Genomic DNA, 24216 nt, shown 5'->3' on the forward strand with positions numbered 1-24216 from the left:
ACACACAACTGAAGGAAGGGGAAGGGCATTGGACCATTAAGTCTCCTGGCGGCTAGAGGGGGAGGGGCCTGCAACAATGACTGCCATGATCAGAAGCAGCAACCAGTGATCAGAGCACAGATTCCCCCCACAGGTGTAGTCTAGGGTTCTTTCCACCCACCACAGCTCCCATAGGGTATGTGCAGCCTGCTCCAGGAACGCCAGCACACCTGCTGGGTGGCTGGGTGGGGGACAGGTAGTGCTACTGCGCTCTGAGCTGAAAATGATCAGAAGTAACCACAATGTACAGTCTAAGTCTCCTAGAATTTACAACCCTTTAGCAGACCTCAGTTTCAAAACAGTTCTATCACCAGTGTTATTTTAGTCATAATATTTTGTGACTGACCCCATGAAAATTCTAGGTTATCAAATCAATAAAACCATGTAGTCAACAGTTTATAAAAATACATCTTTGTTGTGTTTCAATGTTCCTGCATGATAGATACCCAGTCATATAAACTTAGTTTCCATGTTAAATATAAGTTAAGCAAATACACACACACACACACAAAAAAACTATAAACAAGTCAGCAAAATTGCTGGAAAAATCCCTCCAAGCCATGAATCCTTATTAAAAGTGCACACTGGGATGATTAAACTATCTTAAGTCATCATACTCTGAAAATTGTTACCTGTAGCCAAATCTAAATGTTTAAAGAAGCAATAAAGGGCAAAGTGACTTGGAATAAAACTACAGTTGGTTTCTAAACTTCACGTCCAGTGAGTCAGGCAAGTCAAATGGCTCCATCTGACATGTCAGCAAAGTATCATCTTTGTGTAAAAAGGATCAGGGGCCTGTCTGCAAGCCACAGGGAAATGTCAAAGCAACCACAGGAGAGCATGGCCAGAAGACTTCGTAGTCACATGGTTCCAGAACATGAATCCCAAAGATGAGGCAACACCTACTCCTCCCCAAAAGCCATTCCCAGCTCAAAACCAGACTGCTAACAATGACTACATGAAAATTCAGAACTGCAGCAAGACATACACGCATTCATATTATAAAACCTGGAAAAGTCTTGAATTTCAGAATAGAAAGGTTCGACCATAAACCTTGAGAGGTTTGCTACTGCGGCCAAAATACCCAGGTTGGGACTGGCCTGGCATGTTCCCCTGTAAATTTTGACATCTAAATCCTTGAGAGCCATAAGATGCACGTTCTCCTCAGTCTTCTCTCACAGGGGTGCTCAAACACAGGGGACCCACTGTCCCACGTCTCCCACAGCCCTTTTCAGGGCTAGAGCAATTCAAATAGCTTCTGGAAGGGTGCCGAAAACTACACCAGGTCCAAATCCCACACAGAGGGCAAAGTCTGGCACCGAAAGTTTCCACTGCTTGCTAGGAAAGGGCTCCATGCCTGCAGTGCAGAGACGAAAGCAGTCTGCGATTGCCATCAGAGACCCGTCCGTGAGCTCAGTGGCAAAGATGGCGATAGCACTTCTCCGAAGGTGAACACGGGGTCAGATTCGCACAGTGGGGTCAATTACGAGGCTCTGAGGCTGTGGGGCTGCGGACTGTGGACATGAGGTGCGACTTGTAGGTTTTGCTCAGGCCCGTCATCCAGAACTTAAGCAGCTTGACATTGTCTTCCTCAGATGCTCCGAGAATAGTCAGGAGCTTCTGCGTGTCCTCTTTGGGTCGACTGTCCACCTTGGTGAATTTGAAAAGGACCTTCACTTTGCTGGAAAAAACCAAAAACACAACTCTCAGACGCCACAGCAAAATCACCATAGTTCAGGTCCTGAGGCCTGAGGGCTTCAAGACCAGCACACAGAGTGGCCGCTCACAGCTGCGTGCTCCAGGACCGCTCCCCAGCCCAGCAGTTCTAACCCCGCGCCATAAGGCCACTGCCTCAAAATGGGGGAAAAGCCCATTTTCTTTCAATTCATTTAAGGACTTTGTTGCTCCTCAGCTTCACTATATTGCTGGGAATCAGGACAATGTCTGACTGAACTGGATTAAAAATTACTGACGAAAATTTATTAAGGAAATAAAGTAACTAGTTAACTTTAATAGAAAAGAAACATCTGTTATCTGGCTTTCATATTTTTTTTTTTAAAGATTTTATTTACTTGAGAGAGCGAGATGGAAACGGAGCATGAGTGGGGGTGGGGGGAGAAGAAGGATGAGAGGGAGAAGCAGCTCCCCACTGAGCAGGGAGCCCAAGAGACTCGATCCCAGGACCCTGAGATCATGACTTGAGCCAAAGGCAGACGCCTAACCAACCACAGCCACCCAGGCGCCCCTGGCTTTCAGATTTTTGAAGTTAATTAAGCAGCAAAAATAACTGCTTCTCTTGGAAGCAGGTGTCACAGGCATCTCACGCAGGAGCATCGTTGAGGACTAGAAGTGCTGACCTTGCACAAAGTCACTCAGCGGCAAAGATGCTACTTGAACCCATGCTCTTAACCTCTATTCTACCCCATTTCTCAGGGAGGCCACAGCTTTTTCTGAAAACAGCTCCTGGTTCTTGCCAGCCGAACCCAACGCTCCCGGCTGGCCAGCACCCCCCGTTGAGGAAGCAGACTCCAGGGGCCAGCATAGGTGTGCTTACTTCATCCACTCCTCCTTGAGGCAGACGAGGCACTGGTCCACCACGCCCACAGACAGGTTCTGGTTGGTCAAAGCGGCTTCCATCTTATTCAGGATGGTGGGGCCAACTGGGAACAAGGGCGGGTCGTCAGCATGGGGTAGCGAGAGGCAGCCTCAGCGCTCTCGTCCCCACTCACTGTGCTGAAAGGCCGGCCGGCCTGGCGGCACCCACCTCGGTCCGCAGCTACGGGACTTCCACTGGTCACAACAAACTCGTACTTGCTGAGGGACTGGTCCCCCTCGCAGCCGGCTGGGTGGAGGCCGGACCGGGGGGCTGTGTGGGCCTCCACGACGACAGCGAACTCTGCAGCAACACAAAGTGCAGGTGCTGGAAGCGTGCCTGTGCCCCGCAGGGACCTGCTTCCTGCTGCTGCCCCTCCCAAGGCGTCTCCCATCAAAGAGCGGAAACCCACCTCTCTCATGCTTGGCCACTGAAAACCTCTTGCAGTGTGTTTGTCAGTAGAGTTAAGGATTAATTCTTGCCTCAGCTAATGTATTACATTCCAGTAACTAATTATATATCTGAACTCACTTAATGCCAAACAGCCCCATGATGGGGCTCCTAGTGTCAGTCCCACCTTACGACAGGGAAAAAGACTGCTAAGCGCTTCCCTCACACTGCCAACACTAGTTAAGAATTTCAAGCTCATCTTCAAAACCGGGAGCCTGTGTTCCAAAAAAAGGTGCTGTGTCTCCGGGACTCAGGACCCAGCCTGGGACACTGAACGGAATGGCAGCTCGGGACTGCTGAGCGCCCAACGCTCTGACAGTCAACTTTCTGGCCATCTCTCAGAGTGTGCTCGGAGAAGCCACTGGCTCGCAGGGGGAGGCTGGGATTCACACCCAGGCGGACTTCTGAACTCCTCAAACCAAAAGAAAAGGATGCTCGTCAGATTCCTGGCTCTCACTGGTGAATGTCAAGGCTGGATAGGATTTAAGGCACATAGAAGAACACAGTCGCCTTCCGAATCTTGTCATCACTGACTCAGCGTAACAACACGACAAACCTGACACCCACGTGTGTTGTTTCCACTCCCGTGACTCTAACCTGCCTTCCGCCGAGAAGCACACCCAGCAGGCTACCCTCACTCGGAGGCTGTTCTGTCCAACCCTCACCCGTTTTAAAGACAGAAAACGGAGGCCCGAAGCCACCAGGAAAACTGGTCCTCCTGCTTGAGCAGGCAGCGTCCGCAGATCCATGGCTAAGATGCAGTTCCACTTCTGAGCCCTGAGGTGCAGGGCTTGGTCCGACAGGAGAGGGACATACCTGAGGACAGCACGTGGGCGGGGATCTGCACGTGAGGGCTGAGCCCCAGGAAGTTGCAGCGGTAGGCCTCCTCGTACTGGTTGCTGTAAGGGATGACGCGGACACAGCCCACTGGCAGCATCGTCTAGAGAGGACACAGTGACGCAGACCTGCACCAGCTGAACATCCCCCGCCCTAATCCATCACCCACACCCCACGTGCCCTCTGCAGATCGGGCCAAAGCCTCTCTCCTCCCAGAAGGCATTCCCGATCACGTGGCACTACTGGGGTGTCTCCCGCATGGCCCCAGCTCCTAACCCGGCAATCGGTCATACAGGACTTATGCTACCTCTTGCTTTGTGGTGTTAATCTATTATTCTTTGACTTCTGAGATGTCTGTCTCTTCCCTCATCCCACAAAGAAATTATAAACTTTTTGAGGTATTCTGGCATATTCACTTTGTGCCCTCACAGGCCTAGGCAGATATCAGGCATGAATGAGGTTTCTGAGGACATAAACATCATCAGCCAGGCCTGGGCCTTGGCACCCACGACCCCTGAGGTGCAGACACCATGGCAGACACGCACCCACATGACTCATCAGGAATGTTCTGTGCACAGGGATGTGCGATGACCCAAAGCTGCTTTTAGGGCACCTGTGAACCATGCAATGGCTTCTTAGAGGGATCTGGGGGTGGGGGCAGGGGACTTATCACTCGTACCAAGGCAGCACAGACTCCTTCCACTGGAAATAAGCACCACTGATGACTGCCACTTTCAACAGTGCAGAAAAAGCACGGATCTCAGATTCAGGCATGAACATCTGGGCTGAGCCATCCCTGCAGCCTAACATTCACACCCACCGTCAGGATTTTAAAAAAAAAACAAAAAACCACCAGACAAACACTGTCCCACTACAAAACACTTACAAGAAAAGCTACTCTTACCCGAAGAACCTCAAAAGCTGACTGGACAAGGTCTGCGTCTCTGCTTTTCCATATCACTTGATTCCCCATGAGAACATGCCAGGCCAACATGCGGAAAGACTGGGCACCCAGAACCTGAAAAACACAGTTCAGTGCGTTCTGCCCTGAATTTTCTTTTGTGCAACTGAAGTTATCTGTGTGTTCTCTTTACGGTGAAGGAAGATGGGTCGTGAGAGGGAAGGACCGGCTGACTTGCCCGTGGTCAGGAGGAGGAAGGCGGAGGTCTGGATGAGCCCCTGGCAGCCCGATCCCAAAGCCCTAGCACACTGTAAGATCCCAATTTTATTTTATTTTATTTTTTAAAGATTTTATTTGTTTATTTGACAGAGAGAGATCACAAGTAGACAGAGAGGTAGGCAGAGAGAGAGAGAGGGAAGCAGGCTCCCTGCTGAGCAGAGAGCCCGATGCGGGACTAGATCCCAGGACCCTGAGATCATGACCTGAGCTGAAGGCAGCAGCTTAACCCACTGAGCCACCCAGGCGCCCCCAATTTTATTTTTAAAAACTCGAAGCAGAGAACATGTTAGCAATCTGTAACATTCACTTTCTCTCTCTCTCACTACTTTGCTAAATCATTTCCAAGTTAGGGACAAGCAGCATGGCACTTCAAGACCCAGGACGGACAAGGGCTCTCCCACAGAACCCCAGTACACACCACCACCAGAAATACCACACAGATGTGCCATCAACCCAGTATCCGCAGCCCCAACTCTCTAACGGTGTCCTTGATCGCTGTTTTCTTTCAATCCAGGAATCACCTGAGGACCAAGGACTGTTTCATTTATTCTGCTGTCCGTCCTGTTTGATGCTAGAACAGTACCTCTCTCCACCTGACTTTTTGTAACTTCTCTGACACTGCCGTTTCTGGAGAGTTCAGTCTGTTATTCTATGACTTATAATGTGGCTTTAAAAAAAAAAAAAGGGACGCTAGAAATATGCTTTACAAAACTGCTATAGTTTCAAAACACTCCCACCTCCCATGGGACTGAAGATTCCTTCTAACTTTAATCCACGTAAGCAATGGATAAGGATGATCTTAGCCAAATACATGATTTTGGTGGGTCAATGTTCCTCATTCAGAAGGCCCACAGAGCATCTGCCGTTAAATCAGTCTTTACGCCGTTTTTCAAAAAGAAAATAACTATCTTTTGTTAAAACTCATGCTCATTGTAAAAACAGTCACAGAGAAACAGGAAAAGGGGCTGCCCTTGTAATCTTATCTTCTCTTCCCGTCTGACCAAATATAACCATGGCCGACACCGTTGTGTGAGACTCGTGTCTCCAGCCTGCGTGTATACGAACATGCGAACCAGCCTGCATGATACAGTGGATGCTTTCCTCTCTGTATTCAAGGACACGCCACTGTTTGGGTGCAATTCCTATGGCTGGATATCAGATTCTCCCCAATCTACTGTACGAAGGGCCAGCATTTCCAGTCTGCTAAGCGTCCAATGCTGCATGCAAAGCAACAGTGCTCTGAGCAGGGCTGCCTTTAAAAGGTTCCGGCGTGACAAGATCAGAGGAAGGACCACGAGAAGCCAACCATGCGGGCTTTCTGTAAAACGGACACCTAGTCATCACTAGAAGGGGAGCACTGTGCCTGTGGCCAAGGCAACCCAGACGGCCCCAGCTGTCTTTGGCCAGCCACTGAGGGTTTCTGGTTATTCCTAACCAGTCAGTCCCCACTGGGTCTGAACGTCATGGGCCTAAAGGACAAAGTGTGCTGGATGAGAAGGTGGGGATTGGGCTCTTCTCCAGAGTTTCTGAAGGCGGGTCCACCCCTCGGTCACCTACCTGCCTCATGTGCCGAAGGGACTTAAAGACAGACAACTTCCGGGACTGCCAGTTTCCACAGTCTGAGAGCAAGGATGAATCTGTCGGGCACTTGGTCAGCTCCCGCCCTTCGGCACCCTCTGACAGGACAGGAGCTTTCTCCTCCTCTTCAGCCTCTGAGTTGTCCCAGCTTTCGGATTCCTCTTCCAAGTCTGCAAGACAGACCACAAAGACATTTATGAAACATGCGGTCCTTGGATGTGACAGTGTCGTGGTGTCCACCTTAGCCCAAGGCACTCCTGATTGCTGGTTTGGGTCAGCTACCTAGACCGCTTGTCTTCGGAGCCCTGGGGGGAGTGGGGAGGGATCAGTCTGTTTATTCACTTAGCCCAGAGCCTCACGCTGCACTATGAAGTGTGCACCCATGAGACTACGAGCTGTTCAGGACTGCGGGGTAATTCAAAGCAATGTCAAGAGCCTAGCTCAGTCACTGCACACTTCCTCACTCAGGCGCTATTCTAAAGGCTTCCACACATTATTTCATTTCACCCTTTCAACTGTCCGCATTTTACAGATAAAGAAATATTTGTTATTCCCATGAATCTCTGTGACAACCACAAATAAGGACATCTCTCCATGATCCCAATGAGATCCACAGGGAGGAGGCCTTGTCTGGTCAAACAGAATGCAAGAGAGCAGCAGAGTCAAGATCTAAAGCCAGATCTGTCCAAATCCAAAGTGTGTGCTTCGACCTAAAATACAGTCCAGCCCATGACAGAGAGCCCTGCGTGCCTGCACATGTATCCTTCCCAGAAGCTCCCACCAACAGACTATCCACGCCATCTTCACTAGCCTAGAAATCTGAAATCTCAGCAAATGGTTCTAGGCCCTGCTGATCTGCGAGGGTGTGAAGGTACATTGCAAAGGTTTTGTCTTTCGGAGCATACTCTGCCCTCGCTGAAACTACTCCGTTTCTCGCCCTCAGGAAAGCACACTGAATCCAAGTGCACGTAAAGTCACCTGAGTGCGGGAATAACCTGGAAACAGCTCCAATTCATTAAGAAGGCCAATTATTTGTGACCCGTAGCATGTCAAGTGTTATTAGTAACACACTACACACAACGCACATTGCAAATCTGGTTTACCCAACCCCAACGCTGAGGCTGCTGACCTAGGTCACCAAGAATCAAATCATCTCCGGAGGAAGACCACAGACAGGGCTGAGACCAGAGGTTCCTAGGCCTGTGCACACCAGAGCAGTTACTGTGCACACCCCTGCACAGTTACTTAAAACACACAGGATCCTGAACCCCAGACACAGAGCTCTGATCAAAAACCTGGGGAGCACTACCCAGACACTGGTGAGGCTTGGGAACCACCCTTGATGGAAACCCTGGGTCTACCTAAAGCATAACACTTTATTGTTATGTTCAAGTGTCTAGAGAGGGCAAAAACCTGGGGATCCTAAAACAGGGACGAAACCCTCCATCAACCCATCTTCTCCACAGCCTAGCGGCCCTAAATATCAGACCTTCCCGGGTTGCCCAGGGTGGTAGATTCCTTCACGTGACTGTCAAGGAAAAGGACCCAGGAAACTCCAGTAAAAACACTAAGGCTAAAGGACAAGCTCTTGCAGATGCTCCCCCTGGGTTACTGATCCTAGGGTCCCCGTCACCAGGGTGGAGGGCCGGGTGGCTACGAGACGGCCCCGACGGCCTCCGCAGGCAGAGACGTGCAGCACAAGCACTCCCGGGTCACCTGCAAGCTTCTCCATCTGGACCAAGGTGTCCTCAGTGGGCGCGCCCTCCAGGAGCTTCTCAGTCAGCCGGCTGCCGCACGCTTTCAGGAGCCTGCAGAACAGAGCACCACCTGTGATGTCTTCTTGCCTGATGAAAAGGGAACCTGAAGCCTATCACACCGTTTGATGGCACTCCTCGTTCACAGAAAATATGGGCACAAAAGATCATGTTGCACACACCACAAACACAGAATCAGCCAAATCCAAAAGGACAATTCTACACGACAAAGGACTCTGGTCCTCCAACAAAAGCCCTGGGGAAACCCGTGGCAGAGGCTTCAGAGAAACCGCTCCAGACTTAAGTACACAAGGTGCGCGCTGTGCACTGGTGACCTGATCCCACCTGAAAACTCAATCCTGAGGCAAAACAGGAAAACCAAATATGGATCGGGCTGGATGATGCTAAGGAATTTGTCAGTTTTGTCGGATACGGTTTTGCGTTTGAAATGCTACAACTAAGATTTGCTTTAAAAAATATTTCCGAAAAAAGAGGACAGAAAAAGCAGTGAAATGTTGGCAACCACTATAGCTAAATGATGAAGGAATGCAGCTCATTGTATTATTTCTTCTATTTTGGGTCTGAAAACCTCTCCATATGATTTTATGTCAGCATGGGAGACAGAGACTCTTTAGTTCGCAGGTCCTCAGGAGCTTCCCTCAAAGACCTCCGTTTGAGGCGCCTCCTCTGCACCCAGAACCGAAATAGATGACAAGCACGCAGAACCGAATTAGACGATGTAGAGCCACGGCTGCACGAGGAGGAGGATCTGAGGGCGTCTCTGGAAGAGGTACATCTTGCAATGGAAGGAAGAGAAACAATCTGAGGCCAGAGGACAGACTGTGGTGACTGTCGGAAGACGGAGACAATCCCTTCCTCCTGACTAGGCAGGTCAGAGCGCCACAGCACACTCCTAACAGCCTGTGCTGGAAGGGCCCTAGCAGCCCACACCGAGCTCCCAGGGTACAGCAAACCTTGGACCACTGCAGCCCCGAATGACAACCCCCTGAGAAGCTCAGCCAGAACCACCCAGGCCAGTCAGTCCCAAATCCTTGACCCACAACACTGTGTGAGAGGAAAGTTTGTTGCTGGAGACAAGAAAGGGAGATCACTGCTTTCAGTGCAAGAGCATCACCTTAAACACACGGGGAAGGGAGTGCCACCTAAATCCATTTTCCACGTGCCCGGGGGAAGAGGCCCAGAGGAGAAGGAGGACGCAGTCAGCACCCACTGGCAGGTACACAGCACAGGGCACTCAGGGAACTCAGCCAGCAATGGCTTCCCCAGATTCATGCAGCAACGAACCAATGACTGCTCTCATTCTAACGGGCGCTAAAAGACTGCAAATCTCGTTACCAAGCAAAGGAGGTGTGAAGGCATGCCCACAAGTTGTCGTCGCTTGTCAAGGATGTCAGCGAACGGGCCGCGTTGCCGTTGCGCTGGTGCAGGAAGGGCGTGAAGGCCGTGTTCATCCTCTGGGCGCGCTGTGGGCAGCCAAACTGCTCCGCCTCAAACACCTAAAATGCAAAGGGAAGGGGCGGTCTTTGAACCGAACAAAGACAGCGGAGCAGCGCAAAGCCAGCTCATTCACAGCCAACTTCCCGGCTCCTGCTCCGGAAGACTCTGTCCTGTTCTGCTGTCCTAATGCAGGGCACAGAAAGCGCCAGTGGTTCCCTCATTCCAAAAAGAATGGTCTCTGCCTCATAGCTTGATTACAAGCCACTGGTTTCTCCTGTACCCTATTCCACAACCAACGCATCAGGCACCTGCCGGGTACTTGGGAGGCACACATGCTTGCGTGGTCACTACCATTGTTCTCCACACACTTCCAGTCTCCCCCCATCCCAGCACATGGAGGCTTTCACTGCAAGACCTTGTGTGTATGGGGGACGGGGGGGGACATGTGCCCCGTCCTGGCACTGAGGTGAGAGAGAAACGAGGCCCTCCAGCTCCATCTATGCCCTGTCGCAGGGAAATCCACAACTTTCCAACATGGCTGCCGCCTCACCTGCTGGGCTGACTACAATGAGCAGGTCTCCCAGTCCCTGCAACGGACCAAAATAAGACCGACAACAATAAACCAACACCGACAAACAAACAAATACGACCGACAAACAACAAACAATAAACTGTCGGCGCTGGTGGCTCAGTCGGTTGAGCTCTTGATTTTGGCTCAGGTCATGATCTCAGGGTTGTGGGATCGAGCCCTGGGTCAGACTCCTAGCTGGGAATGGAGGCTGCTTGGGATTCTCTCTCTCTCTCTGCTCCCACCCTGCTCTATCAAAACAAAAAACAAAACATAAAAAATAAAAACACCTAAATAAAATAAAACGAACAAAAAACCCCCCAAATCCTGCGGTTTTAACCCACTGAGGTCTGGAGGCTGTTTGTCTTCATAGCATAGCCTGGCCCATTCCGAGAGGCGCGAGGCCACAGCTAGAGGTCTATGCTGCCGATGGGTCTACAACACGACTCATGCACAGGCTTTCAGATGATGGTCAGAGGAAGCAAAGACGCCAGGGAGGAAGCAGGACATGTGAGTGCAACGAAGAAGCCAGAGCCGGGCAAGAACGGGGACAACAGTGGACCCGAGAGAGCCCAGTGAAGCAAGCACGACTGACGGCCACAGACCGACTCTGAAGTCGGAAGACCACAACTCAGAGCAATAGCCGCCAGACCCGGAGATCATAAAACCACCCGCGCCCTGACCCTGTCAGTGCCAGGCTCCTCCCCCACTGCCACCCACGCTCCCTCCACGTGGGGTCACCTTGAGCGCCTTGCCCTGCAGCTCATCAATGATCCCTCGGATCTTCCCAAGCAGGAAGGGCCAGGAGTTGATGAGGTAAATCCGGTCCATCATGATGGCGATGATGCTGTACCAGCGCTGGAAGCCCCTGGCCAGGCTGTCCTTGATGAAGAAAGTGTGGCTGAACACGAAACCATGCTGCTCGTCCCCAAAGAAGATGGGGCCTTCCCGGCCAGGGCAGACCTGTGAAAATCAACAGCCATTGCAGGACACAGTCCTGTACCTGCTCTAGTGACACAACCCCTCCTTCTCTAACCTAGCTTTCTGCATTAAGTAACTAGCATTAATTATGGGAAGAGTAGGGGAGGTGGGGACAAGATAAGAAAACTGCTTTCATCTGCTCCTGGGATCAAACTTTCTAAAGACAACATTTATTACCATGGATTGCAAGGGCCAGTCAAGTAGGTTCATGACTTTTTCCTACCCTGAGTCATGAAAAACTCCTGTTCAAGTATTGTTATCTATTCTGGACTCCAATCTGCCAACATCACTCATTCAGAATACACTGGAGAAGATCAGAGTAGTCACTGTAGTCCATACAATAAAATTTGCATACTTTACTTACAAGACAGAAGTTAGGTCTCCCTCATGACACGTTCACTCTTCACACACAAGTCACACAATTATCTGCTTCTAGCAGATTAGCAGCAGGAAACCAGAGGGAACCAGCTGAAGATAGGCACCCTGCCACCATACGTTAGAACTGAGAGGAGGGCTCAGTGTGTCCCATCAGGTGAATACGGAGAAGGGAAGATTTGTACTTGAATCATGAATTCTTCCTGACAGATAGATACAGAAAAGCTAAGGGGCACCTGGGTGGCACAGTCGGTTGAGCCTCTGACTCTTGGTTTCAGCGAAGGTCGTGATCTCAGGGTTGTGAGATCAAGCCCTGCATCGGGCTTGATGTCCAGCATGGGGTCTGCTTGAGATTCTCTCCCTCTCTCCCCTCCCAATCATGCGTGCACACACCTGCACTTTCTCTCTCTTTCTAAAATAAATCAATCAATCTAAAAAAACCCAGAAAATAAAAAAATATAAAAGCTAAAACTTGAATTCAACAAGAGGACCCAGGTAGTTTAGGAACAAACTGATTCACCCTTCAGGAGGTATACGTGGTGACCCACTAAAGCATATGATGATGATGGAGACGATAACCACATAACCTAGAAACAGTTAACGTCTTAGAAATATACTCATCAAGAATTGAGATAACGAGGGATGCCTGAGTGGCTGGTTGGGCAGCTGCCTTCGGCTCAGATCATGATCCCAGTGGCCTGGGATCGAGTCCCACACCAGGCTCCTTGCTCGGCAGGGAGCCTGCTTCTCCCTCTGCCTCTGCTGCCACTCAGCCTGCCTGTGCTCGCTCCCTCTCTCTCCCTCTCTCTGACAAATAAATAAATAAAATCTTAAAAAAAAAAAAAAAAAAAAAGAATTGAGATAATGAAAGTCTGGTGCTTGAATGATAAGCTAGCAACCATTCAGAACACTGAAGTCTAGCCCAACTTACTCCGGAGTTCGAGAGAACCGGGGCTGCTGCACACTCCCTACTCACTGATCACCCCGTCCTCTTTGTGAAGGACTGACCTCTGCCTTCTTTCCCGAAACTGGTACTGAACCTGTTCAGGGCATCTGGGAGAGTGTGTGATGTTCCCACAGAGCTCCCTCCAGGGTCACAGGGCTCACCTCACAGCTCAGGCTCCGCACGCAGGCCTGGCGGACAATGCTGAAGAGCTGGGGGTGGTTGGGGTGCTGGTGACTGACGTATTTAATCGAGGTCTCCTTATCATGGCTGATATACCCAGGATGTCCGGCAGCAAGGGACCGGCAGCCCTGCCACCGAGAAGGAGAAGAAAACCAATTAGTCAAGAAGCGGGAAACAAACTTTCTTATGCACACCTGAACAAAAAAAACCCATCTATTTTCACATAAAAATAACTGCCTTCTAGAGTTACGCTTCTCAAGATTTCAATGTTTCCCGAAGAGAAAACCGAACACACAGATCACAAAGACCGTCAACGTACGGGTATGAAATGTCAGAGTATGAGGAAGAGACCGGATCTCCTGGGCACTTATGTAGCAGCTGTTATGAAGGGCTCTGCATACACCGTCTTGTTTAACCCACAGTGCAACCCTATGTGATAATTACAGCAAGAAGCCTCACTTTACAGAAGGCAAAGCTGAGGACCAGGGTTGCAAAGTGGCTCACACAGGGAGTGTGCGAGCCTCTGTCCCTGGTCCTGACACAACAACTTCGCAGGGGCCTCAGGAGGCTGCCTGCATTCCCTGGGGTGTGGCACCCTGAGAACACAAACTCAGAGCCTGTGCTAGGGAGTGGACTGGACTGGCGGCCCTGGCTGCTGCCCCCCACCCCCCCGGAAGCCACCACCACACTGGCACCGAGGCCACACATCCCTGAGGCTACCCCCACCCAGAGAGCGCACAAGATGGGATGAGGCCAGCCCCTCCCTGTGAGATGCGGGACCCTTCCTGTGGCAATGCCAGCTCAAGGACTCTCTCCGTCCAGCACTCTCTTTCCTTCCTTCATCTCCTGCACAGATGTCAAACTGGCTCGAAGCGGCAAGGCTCTCCCCACCTTCTACTGCCTCACAGGTGTGTCCAGCAATAAAAAGAGCAATCTCGTGCATGCGGTCTGCTTCTCCGTGCAACCGAGCTACAGCAGCTAGACTCCCGTCCGCCCTGCAGCGGCAGGTCTAACACCATTCCTGATTTCAGGGCCCAACCCAGGTCTGTCACAAAAAGCAGCAGCCTGTTAAGGGAACTTCAACTTCATTCCCTAGAGCTCACACAATGACACAGAAAGTAATAGCCAGGCCCCCATGAGGAGGACGCTTTCCAAGACACTGGACTGAAGGAAGTGGAGCCAAGGATGGGCCAATGTGTAGACAGGAGCATGCAGAGGGAAGGGCCGAAAAGCAAATGGCAACTGTCAATTGCGTCAACTGCTGGCACAGGACGTGTGGAAAAAGCTAAAGCTGGGATCACGGGAAAGAACTACAGAGACACAGAGAGAAGTGATCACATTCCACAGGGCCCACGAAGAATGGTCTGCACACATCACGGGAAGCGCACGCTTTTCTGTGAGGTCATGTCCACGGTTAAGTTCCACAGGGTCTCCTGCCCACCCTCCAGGTCAAATTCACAACATCAGCATGAATCCCAGGCAAAAAAGAAACATCTCCAACACCCTGAGGGGCACTTGCCTCGCACATGTCTGACTTTTTGGGTCCTGGGCTGCTGGACTCTGCGCTGGCCCCTTCCGCCGGACTGTGAGCGCGGATCCGACTGCTCATCTGAATGCCGCCTTCCTCCTCCTCGGCCTGCTCGCCCTGGCCAGGGCTGTCCCCATTCCCAGCCCCCTGAGGAAGTGGGGCGTGCAGAACTTCCGTGCAAAAGAGAGTGCGGGGGCCGTGGAGCTCACAGAAGTGACAGAGAGCGACAATGGCATTCATGGTGTCCTGGAGACAGCAGGAGGCCTGCGTGGGGGAGGAGAGGAAACACCATCAGCCGGCCAACCTCTGTTCACGCCACAGAACGCACCCGCTGCTCTGGAGCACAGGGACTGGGCGGGTGTCATCAGCAGGCTTCCCAGCCAGCAAGGCGGGTCACCCGGCCACCCAGCCAGCCAGCCGGCCGGCCTCAGCAGACAGAACACAGTGCCTGTCTACCAGGGGTTGCAGAGGAGGACGGAGAGTATGATCAAGGATCACACAGAAAACCCTTCAGTCAGAGCTGCGACAGGGCTAGGAGGTGGCCAGCCCAGAGAAGGACACAAGAATGAGGGACAATGCGGCAAATATGACACAGATCGAGGGGGTCTGGAGAGACTCATTTACTCTATCAACAGCTGCTGTGCTGGGTGGTATGATACTGCCCTCATGGCGCTTACCTTCTAGGAGGGGAGGGACACATGACAAACTGCTTGCTCTCCTGTGGTGACAGCTTGGGGAAGAAAGGTGGGGCGGGTGGGGGGGGGGGGAGACTCACTGGAGGAGGTGGGATGTGATTTTGGACGCAGGGGCTCTCTGAGTGAGAGCTGAAGGGAAGAAGGGAGCCATGGGGCCAAGGAGGGGCCATGTCAAGGGGTGTGTCTACAGCTGGGGGATAAGGGCAGAAGACTAGAAGGAGGTGGACTTTAGGGACCCTTCTAGGCCACAGTGAACACTGATTTTCTTCAGACTGTAGAGTCTCTGATAGGTTCTGATGAAAAATATGATAAATGTGAGTACTAGACAGTGGCCAGGATTCAACCCTTCTCTTTTGGGGACGCTCTCCCCCATTGTGCAGCCAAAGAAGATATCTTCTGTCCTCATTCTCCGACATGGGTGTGACAGTAAGACACACCTGCCCAGAAACCCGAACCCAGTGCTCCCAAGTTGGGGAGCGAGTCACAGGTGACTGCATCCTCAAAACCCCACATGGTCTGTCCATCACCACATCCTCCCAGCAGACTACCTTCTCCAGGCTGCTCGCTAACTCTGCCACCCACCCGGCATCTTGAAGACCATCGCTCAGCTGACATGACCACCGCTGCTCCCGACTGTGCTCCTGAGGAAGGGGTTGGAGCTCGAGTGACAATGGGAACAGCAGAGGCCGACACAAAACAGACAACTCAAGACAAAGTCAGCTGGGCTGATGTGAGTCAGGCAGGCAGATCAGAGGGGGACTTGCGGGTGCCTGGCACGCAGGGAGAGCTGGGGCACAAGATACTCCTAGAGAGAGGTGGGCAGAGGACAGAGTTTGAGAGACAGCAGGACATTTAGCCGGAGAGTCCTGAGAGCTCCATGGAGATTCTGGACCACAGAAGTAGAGAGGGCTGGCGGAAGACGAAGTTCCAGGACACTCCACAGACCTGCCTGACTCACCATCTCACCACTCACTTCTTCTTCACACGTCCCTGTTGACGGGCCTCCCAAACCAGCTCCCCAGAACAGCTGCCCACTTACAACGCATCACTCTCTCCCCTCCTCCGCTTTATGTCAGTTCTCCTGGAAACTATCGCTCCTGTTTCCCCTGCATGAACCTTCCCTAAGGTGGGGGTGGGGGTCTAGCTCCTGACACACACCAGGGGTGTGTACTGAAGATGAGTGGGTTTAGGAGCTGCCCGTGGAGAGAGGACAGTCGCTGCCACAGAAAGCAGAGAGGTCCTCAAAGATATATATGGGCAGGACAGCTTCAAGAGCACAAGCATGGGAACACCGGATTCTGAGCACCTAGTGTCATGAGACCCAAATAAGCCAAATTCACTTTTTTTTTTTTTAAGATTTTATCAAGCAGCCAAATTTAAACAGAGGTTCCACCAGGCTCACTCTGGTGAGATCAAGGAAAATGATGGTTTAAGCATGTGCTGTGGAAGAGGAGCGAGGCAACCAACAATGGAGCAGGAATCCCAGAGGAAGAAGCTTTGAGACCCAAAGGCAGAGGAATTAAACCTGGAGAGAGGCCGCGTCTTCCCTTCAGAGGCATAAAAGGGAAATAAGGTTCCCTCCAGCAAAACACCCGCGCGAACGTGGCACGAGACGAAGGGCGCACCCCGTTCACCGTAGAGCACCCACACGAGCCTCTATGCTCAGCAAAATTATGTGTGTACCATCCCACCTAGACAAGAGCACAAGGCCATGTCCAAATGAGTTGTGCAGGGCAGCAGCGGCCACACTGCAGCTCTAAGGCCTGACATTTTCTAGGTAAGAGGGGGGAAAAAAAGCAGATTCTAAGAGCAAGGCACTTAGCAGCTTACTTGAAGAGCCACCATCAAGCAGCTTACTGCCAACCTAAAATCAGACCCGGTTTGGGGGTTCCCGAGGCTCCGAATGGCTTAGCAGGCTTCTTGCTTTCTGCACAGTGACAGCAAACTGGCACTGCAGCCGGACTCTGAGCTGAACTTCTGCACCCCTACAGCGCTATTTCATAAAGGACTTCTTTAAACATAAATATATTGACTTCTTTTAAAGATACAAAATATTGACAAACGTTAGGTCCTCATCCTTCCTACTTCAGGTTACGAGGGACTGCCCTGGCAGCACCATGCCAAGTTAACCCTTCAGACCTTAGGCCTACAAGTCTCCCTCCTCCTGGAATGGGATGGACAGACCAGAGGTGAGGTCGCTAAGCTACCTCTCAGCATCCATGGTTAACACGGCAGACTTTCGTTAATAGTTTTTTTGTTCTGTTTTGTTTTTTTAAAGAAAAGCAGTTCCAATCAGGAGTACCACAGCCCCAGACAGCTAGTGGAAGACAGGGAGGTATCACTTACCTCCAAAACCACACGGAAAAAAGGCTGTCTCCAGCCTTTACGTGCCAGATGATGTCAAACATCTTTCTTATCCTGACAACTACCCTTAAGCTGAGAAACAGAGGCCAACCCGCACCTCTGTCAGGTTAACCCCACAACACATGCAACAGAATTCTGAGTAGCAGGTGGTCAGTTCCTCTACCCAGCCCACTTCCAATCTGTACCAGATGTTTACGGAAGAAAATGAACTGGCTTGAGTACACCTAACAGTGCTTCCCTTCCTTCTAAGGAGCTTTCCAGAATCCAAAGCAGCAGCAGCAATCTGCCCCCATCCCTTCAACTTTATACTCAAAGCAAGACCCAAATACCTCAAAGGGGTGGGGCCCTTTCCATGGTGCTGGCCTGGCCCTGGGTCTATTTCATTCTCACTTCCTGTGTGGTCTTCTCATAGGACCATGGAGGCTCAAAGAGTACTTTGCCAATAAACACAGCATCACAACAGCTCTTAGCCAGCAACGAGCCCCAGAATTCCCCGCTGCTTCATTACCTAGTCTTCTTCAGGGGACTCTCATTAGGTCAGCAGCTGGATCCCAGCAAGTCCAAGGGTAAACGTTCCACAGGGGATGACTTCCAACTCAAACCTATTCACACCGCGGTGGCTCCAATATTTCTACCAGCTTCACCTGGATTTCTGTTCACGAAGTTCCCTGATGACACGCGAAGAGCAAACACGGTCACGTGCCACTATTTCTCAATCTCTTCATAACAACGTTGATAATCCAATGCCAGGAGTACTTTCCCTGCTGTGCCAGGGAGTCCCTACTGCCACCCTGGCTGGACACCATGGGTGGTGCCAGCTGTCCACGGGCTGGAGAAGCAGCACCTCTTTTCAGCAAACTCCTTCCTCCTACTTCTCTGCCTCCAGTGGCTGCTGCTGATCACCTGGAACCTCAATCCACAATGCGCCAGTCTTTGGGTAAATACTTTCCTCCAGGTGATAAGGTTGTGTCCAACAAGACCCACAAACTGGAGAGAAATGTGGTCTCCTACGGGCCCCAGAGAGCACTGATCTGGGCCTATCACTTCATCAAAGTGCCAGCCTCAGAACGCCAGTCTGGGAGAAAAGGAGTCCGGACACACACCCTCTTCCCTAAACCAGAAGCAAGGCAAAACCTGGGTGGGGGTGGGGGGGGGACACGGACAGCCGAGGGTGCAGTCTCCTGGCAACATTAAAGGGGAAGGAATCGGGGCATCAGATCATGATCCCACGGTCCTAGGATCGAGCCCCACATCCGGCTCTCTGCTTAGCGGGGAGCCTGCTTCCCTCCCTCTCTCTGCCTGCCTCTCTGACTACTTGTGATCTGTCAAATAAATAAATAAAATCTTCAAAAAAAAAAAAAAGGAACGAATCAACGACGCTGACGGGGTCTAAACCCAGGTCACGTTCCTCATCCCTTTACCGTCCATGGATCTGTCCCCCACCCTACATCTCAGGTTCTTAGCCACCCTCTTCCACTCTGGCCCCTAAGCACCCCGGTCACCAACACCGCACACCAGCTCGAAGAGTGGTGGTGCCCCAAAGCTACCCCGAAGGCTGTCAGGCTTCTCCAAGGCCCTCAGGCCCTAACCATTCCCCTTCCTCGCCCCCAGCGACTCCCGCCCGCCGCCACGACCCGTCCCTTCCTAAACCCTCCTCCCGGAAGCCAGGCTCTCCTCAACCTCCACGAAGCCGCTCCACAGCCCGGGTTTGAACGACCTGGACAAGCCAGGTGGCCGCTCCGGGGACTCGCTCCCGCACGGGCACTAACCCCCCCTGGGCGCGGCAGAGCCGAATTCCCACCTGCGGGGAGAGCTCAGAGCCCGGCTCAGGCGCTCCGGCCGCGGCGCACCTGACAGCGTCTTCCTCACAGGACCTGCCTTGCGTGCCCTCCTCGAGCCTGTCGTTCCCCGGGCGCCCAGCCCCGCCGGAACGCCAGCCTGGCCTCGCGAGCCCCCCGCACCTCCCGTCCACCCAGGAAGCCTCAGCTCCGGTCCCGGCCGCCTCACTCACCCGGGACCGCGTAGGCGCTGAGCGCGAAGCGCGTGACTTGGACGGAACGTACCATCCGCCCACACCACGGGGGGGCCCGCGGGCTGGCCAGGCGCGCCTCTGCACCGCAAAGCGAGGGGAGGCCTTGTCCAGTCCGCACACCTAAGAAGACCACGAGAGCCGGACAACTCCGAACTCTGGCGGGGAACCTGAAGCGGCTGCCGGACACCGGCCTCTTCCGCCGCCCGATTTCCGCACCTCCACCCACCGAGAAGTAAGGAATGGTTCCAGCCGCACCGGCCGGGCTAGTGGAGGAAACCATTTCAAGGCGGGGGGTGGAATACTTAAAATTAAAAAACATTTAAAAAAGAGATTTGAGGGAAAATGTAGCCAGCCCAGTACACGAGGTCCACATCGAATAGGAAAAGAAACATAACGTCTCGACTTTATAAAGAGCGGGGCAACAGCTTGTGGTTTCACCTTTGGCTTTCATTAAATTGCCGATGAAACCCGTCTTCTGTGGGACGTGCAGGCAGGTGGCCGGGAGGGGCCGTCACGTGACGTGAGGTTACCGGGCGACGCGGTTGGGAAGCTAGGTGGGTAACTCGGGTTGGGGGGGCCGGCTGACTGCGCATGTGCATGGCACACTCGCCTACCCGAACAATAATCCGTCCGAGGTTTTTAAAACTATGAGTCGGTTATTAAGTAGTACATATTTTTAACACCTGGGCGCCTGTTAGTCAGCCTGTCCACTTAAAGATTAATTTTGAAGCCCTCGGTGCATGCATGATGTGATGTGGGCCCTCTGAGGGAAGAGCCAGAGGGACTTGAATCGCACCCCGGACAGCAGGACATTCGTTTGGGCTGCGAGTCGGTGCTGCCACCTTGTGTCCGGTCGGATCAAAGACCGCTGACTTCCGCTCTGGGCGCCTGTCCCTGGACAGGCGGTGTCCGGAAGGTGGTTGTCGTCGAGTGTTGGGGAAATAAGCCCCCATCTTTAGGAAGTAGAAGTAGCCGGTTGTTATGTTTTGTTTTGTTTTTTAATCACCGCGGTCACTTCTTTCTTTGAATTTCCGCGTTACACTGAAGAGAGCAAGGAATGAAATTGCAATTTGTTTTCTGTCTTCCTTTAGTGGTGTGATAAAAGATTAAGGAGTGTGGAAGTTATGCGGCTAGTCGTTGCCTTTATATGTTTAGTCTTACCAATCCAATTCCTCGTGGTATTGGACAGCACAGACTTAATATTGGCTTGTAAGTCGCAAGATAATTTTTGAACCAAACAACAGAAAACCCGCAAGGATATACTGATTTGGAATTCTGTTTTTTTATTTTTGCCGTCAACAGTTCAGATACTTGAATTTTACTGAGCTTGCAAAATTCTTTGAAAGCCTTAGCGGAAAGGTGCAAAAACTGTTTGCAGCCTCCTGGTGTGGCTGTGCCTTTACAATTCTAAGAGAAAACATCATTTCAACATCTGTCAGAGTGGACAGGATTCACCTTGAAAATGACCACAGCAGCAATGCTAAATTCAAATCTGCTTTGGTGTTTTAATTTAATACTAGTTGCTTGTTAAATATTAAATACCAAGCGCTTCCTTTCCATCTGATAATAAACTTTACCACTTCATTATGGATTCAAGCTTGTTAAATGCCTTTTACAATTAGCAGAAGTTCTCTGCTCTCAACTTTTGATTTTAGGAAAGGGTAGGATTTATTCTTTACCACCGTTAATTCACCTGCCTATAAAGCTACCACTGATTTTTTCTTTTCACAATAATTTATTTACCCAGACATTAACCCATTCATTTATTTTCTCTGGGCCTTTTGCAGTTGCTCAGACTTGTGTACAAATAATGTTTTCTTCTACAAATTGGTTACCATTTCAAGTCGCAGCCCAGAAACTTAGAATGTAGAAAACCCAAACTGCATCTGTGAAAAGCAAGCGGGGGGGGAGAGAATTAGAATACAACGGACCCTTGGCATAACTTGAGGAGGGAACTTGAATGAACACCAACATTTCAGCTCCTAAAAACCCACGACTTAGGTTTCCCCCTCTCCCAAATTGTTTGTTAGAAAAGTATTTGTCCCTGATTAGATTACAAGGCACTTCTCTGTTATTAAGGCACCTTTTACAGTACTATTCTATCACCTACTTTTGTTTGGGATTTTAATTTGCTAAACAAAGGAGGTGCCATCCATACAAGGCAGAAAAATCCCACTGCTTTATTGCCCATTGGTACCATTTTGAGGCTCAGAAAACTTCTCCCACCATTTAAAAAACATGCAACCAGGTGTTTCTTTAAATAATACCTTGTGCTAGTATATCCCAAATTGGAGCTAATGCGGATCAAGCATACACATTTAAGAAAGTCTATACTAAAAGTTAAACCTCGTCCCTTTGGGTGATTTACTTGGTACCAGTAGAAATAGAAACGTAAATACCTAAAGCAAATACCGACATCTGAGGGCAATCGTTCTCATTAAGCCAGAGTATTACATTTGATATGACCATGAAAAGACGGACTTGAGAAAAGTCTGCGGAAACCTGGTAGGTCTGCTAATAGACACCAACCCAAGGCTACATTCCTGCCTTACTTCCCTGGGCACAAACTCACCATCTTCTGGTGCCATCAAAACACAACAGGTATTCCTAAGCAAACCTGTTCACAAAGTAATTTGCTGCTGAGAATTAACTCAGAGAAACAGCTAAGGGTATCTTAACTATTCTTGCAAACAGTTTCAGCAAGCTGACTTCTCAGCAGATTCCGATTAACTCTTCAAAAACAAAACACAGGCATAGCCAAGCCACATGTTTTCCAGAGGCCGCATATGTGAAGTCTTCTCTTAGTAACAAATGAGGCCACTCATCTCCTCGATCCAAGATTTTCAGGAGTAACTTCTGTCAAGAGAAACCATTCCCTAGTTTCTTTAACAGAAATAATTTAATAGATGCCTTAACCAGGTGTTGAAGAAGCGGGGAAACATCTCACCGAGGTAGACACTGCAGGAAGTAGATCCCACCTGGAGGGCTTGCGGGACAGGGAGAAGAGGTTGGCATTAACAGCATTTAGAAGGCTGGAGGTGGGGCGCCTGGGTGGCTCAGTGGGTTAAGCCGCTGCCTTCGGCTTAGGTCATGATCTCAGAGTCCTGGGATCGAGCCCCGCATCGGGCTCTCTGCTCTCTAGGGGAGCCTGCTTCCTCCTCTCTCTCTGCCTGCCTCTCTGCCTGCTTGTGATCTCTCTGTCAAATAAATAAATTAAAAAAAAAAAAGAAAGAAGGCTGGAGGTGCCCAGTAGAGCTGGGTCCCCAAGCTACATGGGCAGGTGAGGGAGGTGCGCCTTCTGAGGTCAGCATCTCTCAGTGGGTATGAGGAGCCTAATTCTAGGAGCACAGGAAACACAACAGGTTTTGCACCGAACCATCCTTATTAGGGGCTGTTGCTGGGGTTTTACTCTTCAACGGGAAGCAGACAGTGGGGGGGAGCCCATGCTTTTTTCTTCCCTAGCCTTCCAGTCTGCCTCTTGCTGGCAAAAGCAATGTGGTGTGCAGAAGTCTGGCCCCAGAATCAGAAAATATGTTAAGGTGGGTATGAAGCTAAGAGCAGCACTGAGGAGGGGCAAGGATGTGTGGTTCACAGATGGTGGAGTTTTAATGAATTATTTTAGGAAAAAAATGAACCGTGACCACTTCATTAGAATCCCACAAGAGAATTATTCGTAGTCATGACTCATAACTACTAGGACTCTCAAACACATTTTAGGTGATTTTAATTTAGATCCAGGTAAATTAGAAAGTTGTCCAATTTATTTTTTAAAAAGTCTATAATTCACTATGGTGATAAAAATAAAAATTTGTGAAATATTCTTCCTTTCCTAACTATAGATCCACATAAATGTAAGTGGGAATGATGCGGCCCACAAGCGGCACTAATTTGAGCTAGAGAATTTGAGTTTTGATGAAGGGTTAAATCCAGCCATCTGTCTCTTTTTGAATCTGATTTACTGGCACTCACGGTCTGTGGCTGCTTTCCTGCTGCAAAGCAGAGTAGGTGCCGCCCCAGACCATATGACCCCAAAGCCTCTTTAGGGACAACTTTTTACACGACTCATGAGGTGTCACTTTCTTCCTGTGAAAAATGAAAACGTGACTGACTAGACAAATTGACATTTTAAAAAGTGAATGTTTCTAGCAAGAGAGAGACATTTTTAAGGACCAAATTCTAATTTAATCTGATCACACTTTACGAAGACCCCACACCATTCCCCAGCTTAATCAGTGAGTCCTCGTCAGACACATTTTCAGACTTTTGTCAAGAGACTCTGAACAAAATAATCAAAAGGCAGCCCTGTAGCTTAACTGAAAATGCTCCTGGAAGAAAATGCAAGGAAGTCCGGCATTGATCTCATAAAAAAAGCCATTCCCGGGGCGCCTGGGTGGCTCAGTGGGTTAAGCCTCTGCCTTCGGCTCAGGTCATGATCTCAGGGTCCTGGGATCGAGCCCCGCATCAGGCTCTCCGCTCAGCGGGGAGCCTGCTTCCTCCTCTCCCTCACTCTGCCTGCCTCTCTGCCTACTTGTGATATTTCTCTCTGTGTTAAATAAATAAAATAAAAAAAAATAAAAAAAAAAAAAACCACACACAAAAAACCCATTCCCAAGACTACAGAAGAGTAGCACACACCACAGGTTAGAAAGAGCACAATA

At 50.6% G+C, this 24216-nt stretch overlaps 1 protein-coding gene across 2 annotated transcripts; it reads right to left on the bottom strand.

Annotated features, from left to right (window-relative positions):
- Positions 1 to 443: 443 nt before the first annotated feature.
- On the bottom strand, positions 444 to 18749 carry LOC111139249 (folliculin). Of its 2 annotated transcripts, none has more exons than XM_022491468.1 (12): positions 18035 to 18749; positions 14459 to 14731; positions 12921 to 13067; positions 11199 to 11420; positions 9788 to 9948; positions 8394 to 8485; positions 6657 to 6847; positions 4824 to 4937; positions 3899 to 4022; positions 2804 to 2935; positions 2594 to 2699; positions 444 to 1720 (listed from the first exon to the last, which is right to left on the bottom strand). In XM_022491468.1, the coding sequence occupies exons 2-12, from the start codon at positions 14705 to 14707 to the stop codon at positions 1519 to 1521; spliced, it is 1740 nt and encodes a 579-aa protein (XP_022347176.1). In that variant the 5' UTR covers positions 14708 to 14731; positions 18035 to 18749; the 3' UTR covers positions 444 to 1518. The 2 variants fall into 2 exon arrangements, with proteins under 2 accessions (XP_022347176.1, XP_022347177.1); XM_022491469.1 differs by lacking the exon at positions 18035 to 18749 and adding an exon at positions 16817 to 17035.
- Between the last annotated feature and the right edge of the window lie 5467 nt (positions 18750 to 24216).

Source organism: Enhydra lutris, unplaced genomic scaffold, assembly GCF_002288905.1.
Source record: "Enhydra lutris kenyoni isolate GAN:26980312 unplaced genomic scaffold, ASM228890v2 scaffoldscaffold97, whole genome shotgun sequence".
Taxonomy (NCBI): domain Eukaryota; kingdom Metazoa; phylum Chordata; class Mammalia; order Carnivora; family Mustelidae; genus Enhydra; species Enhydra lutris.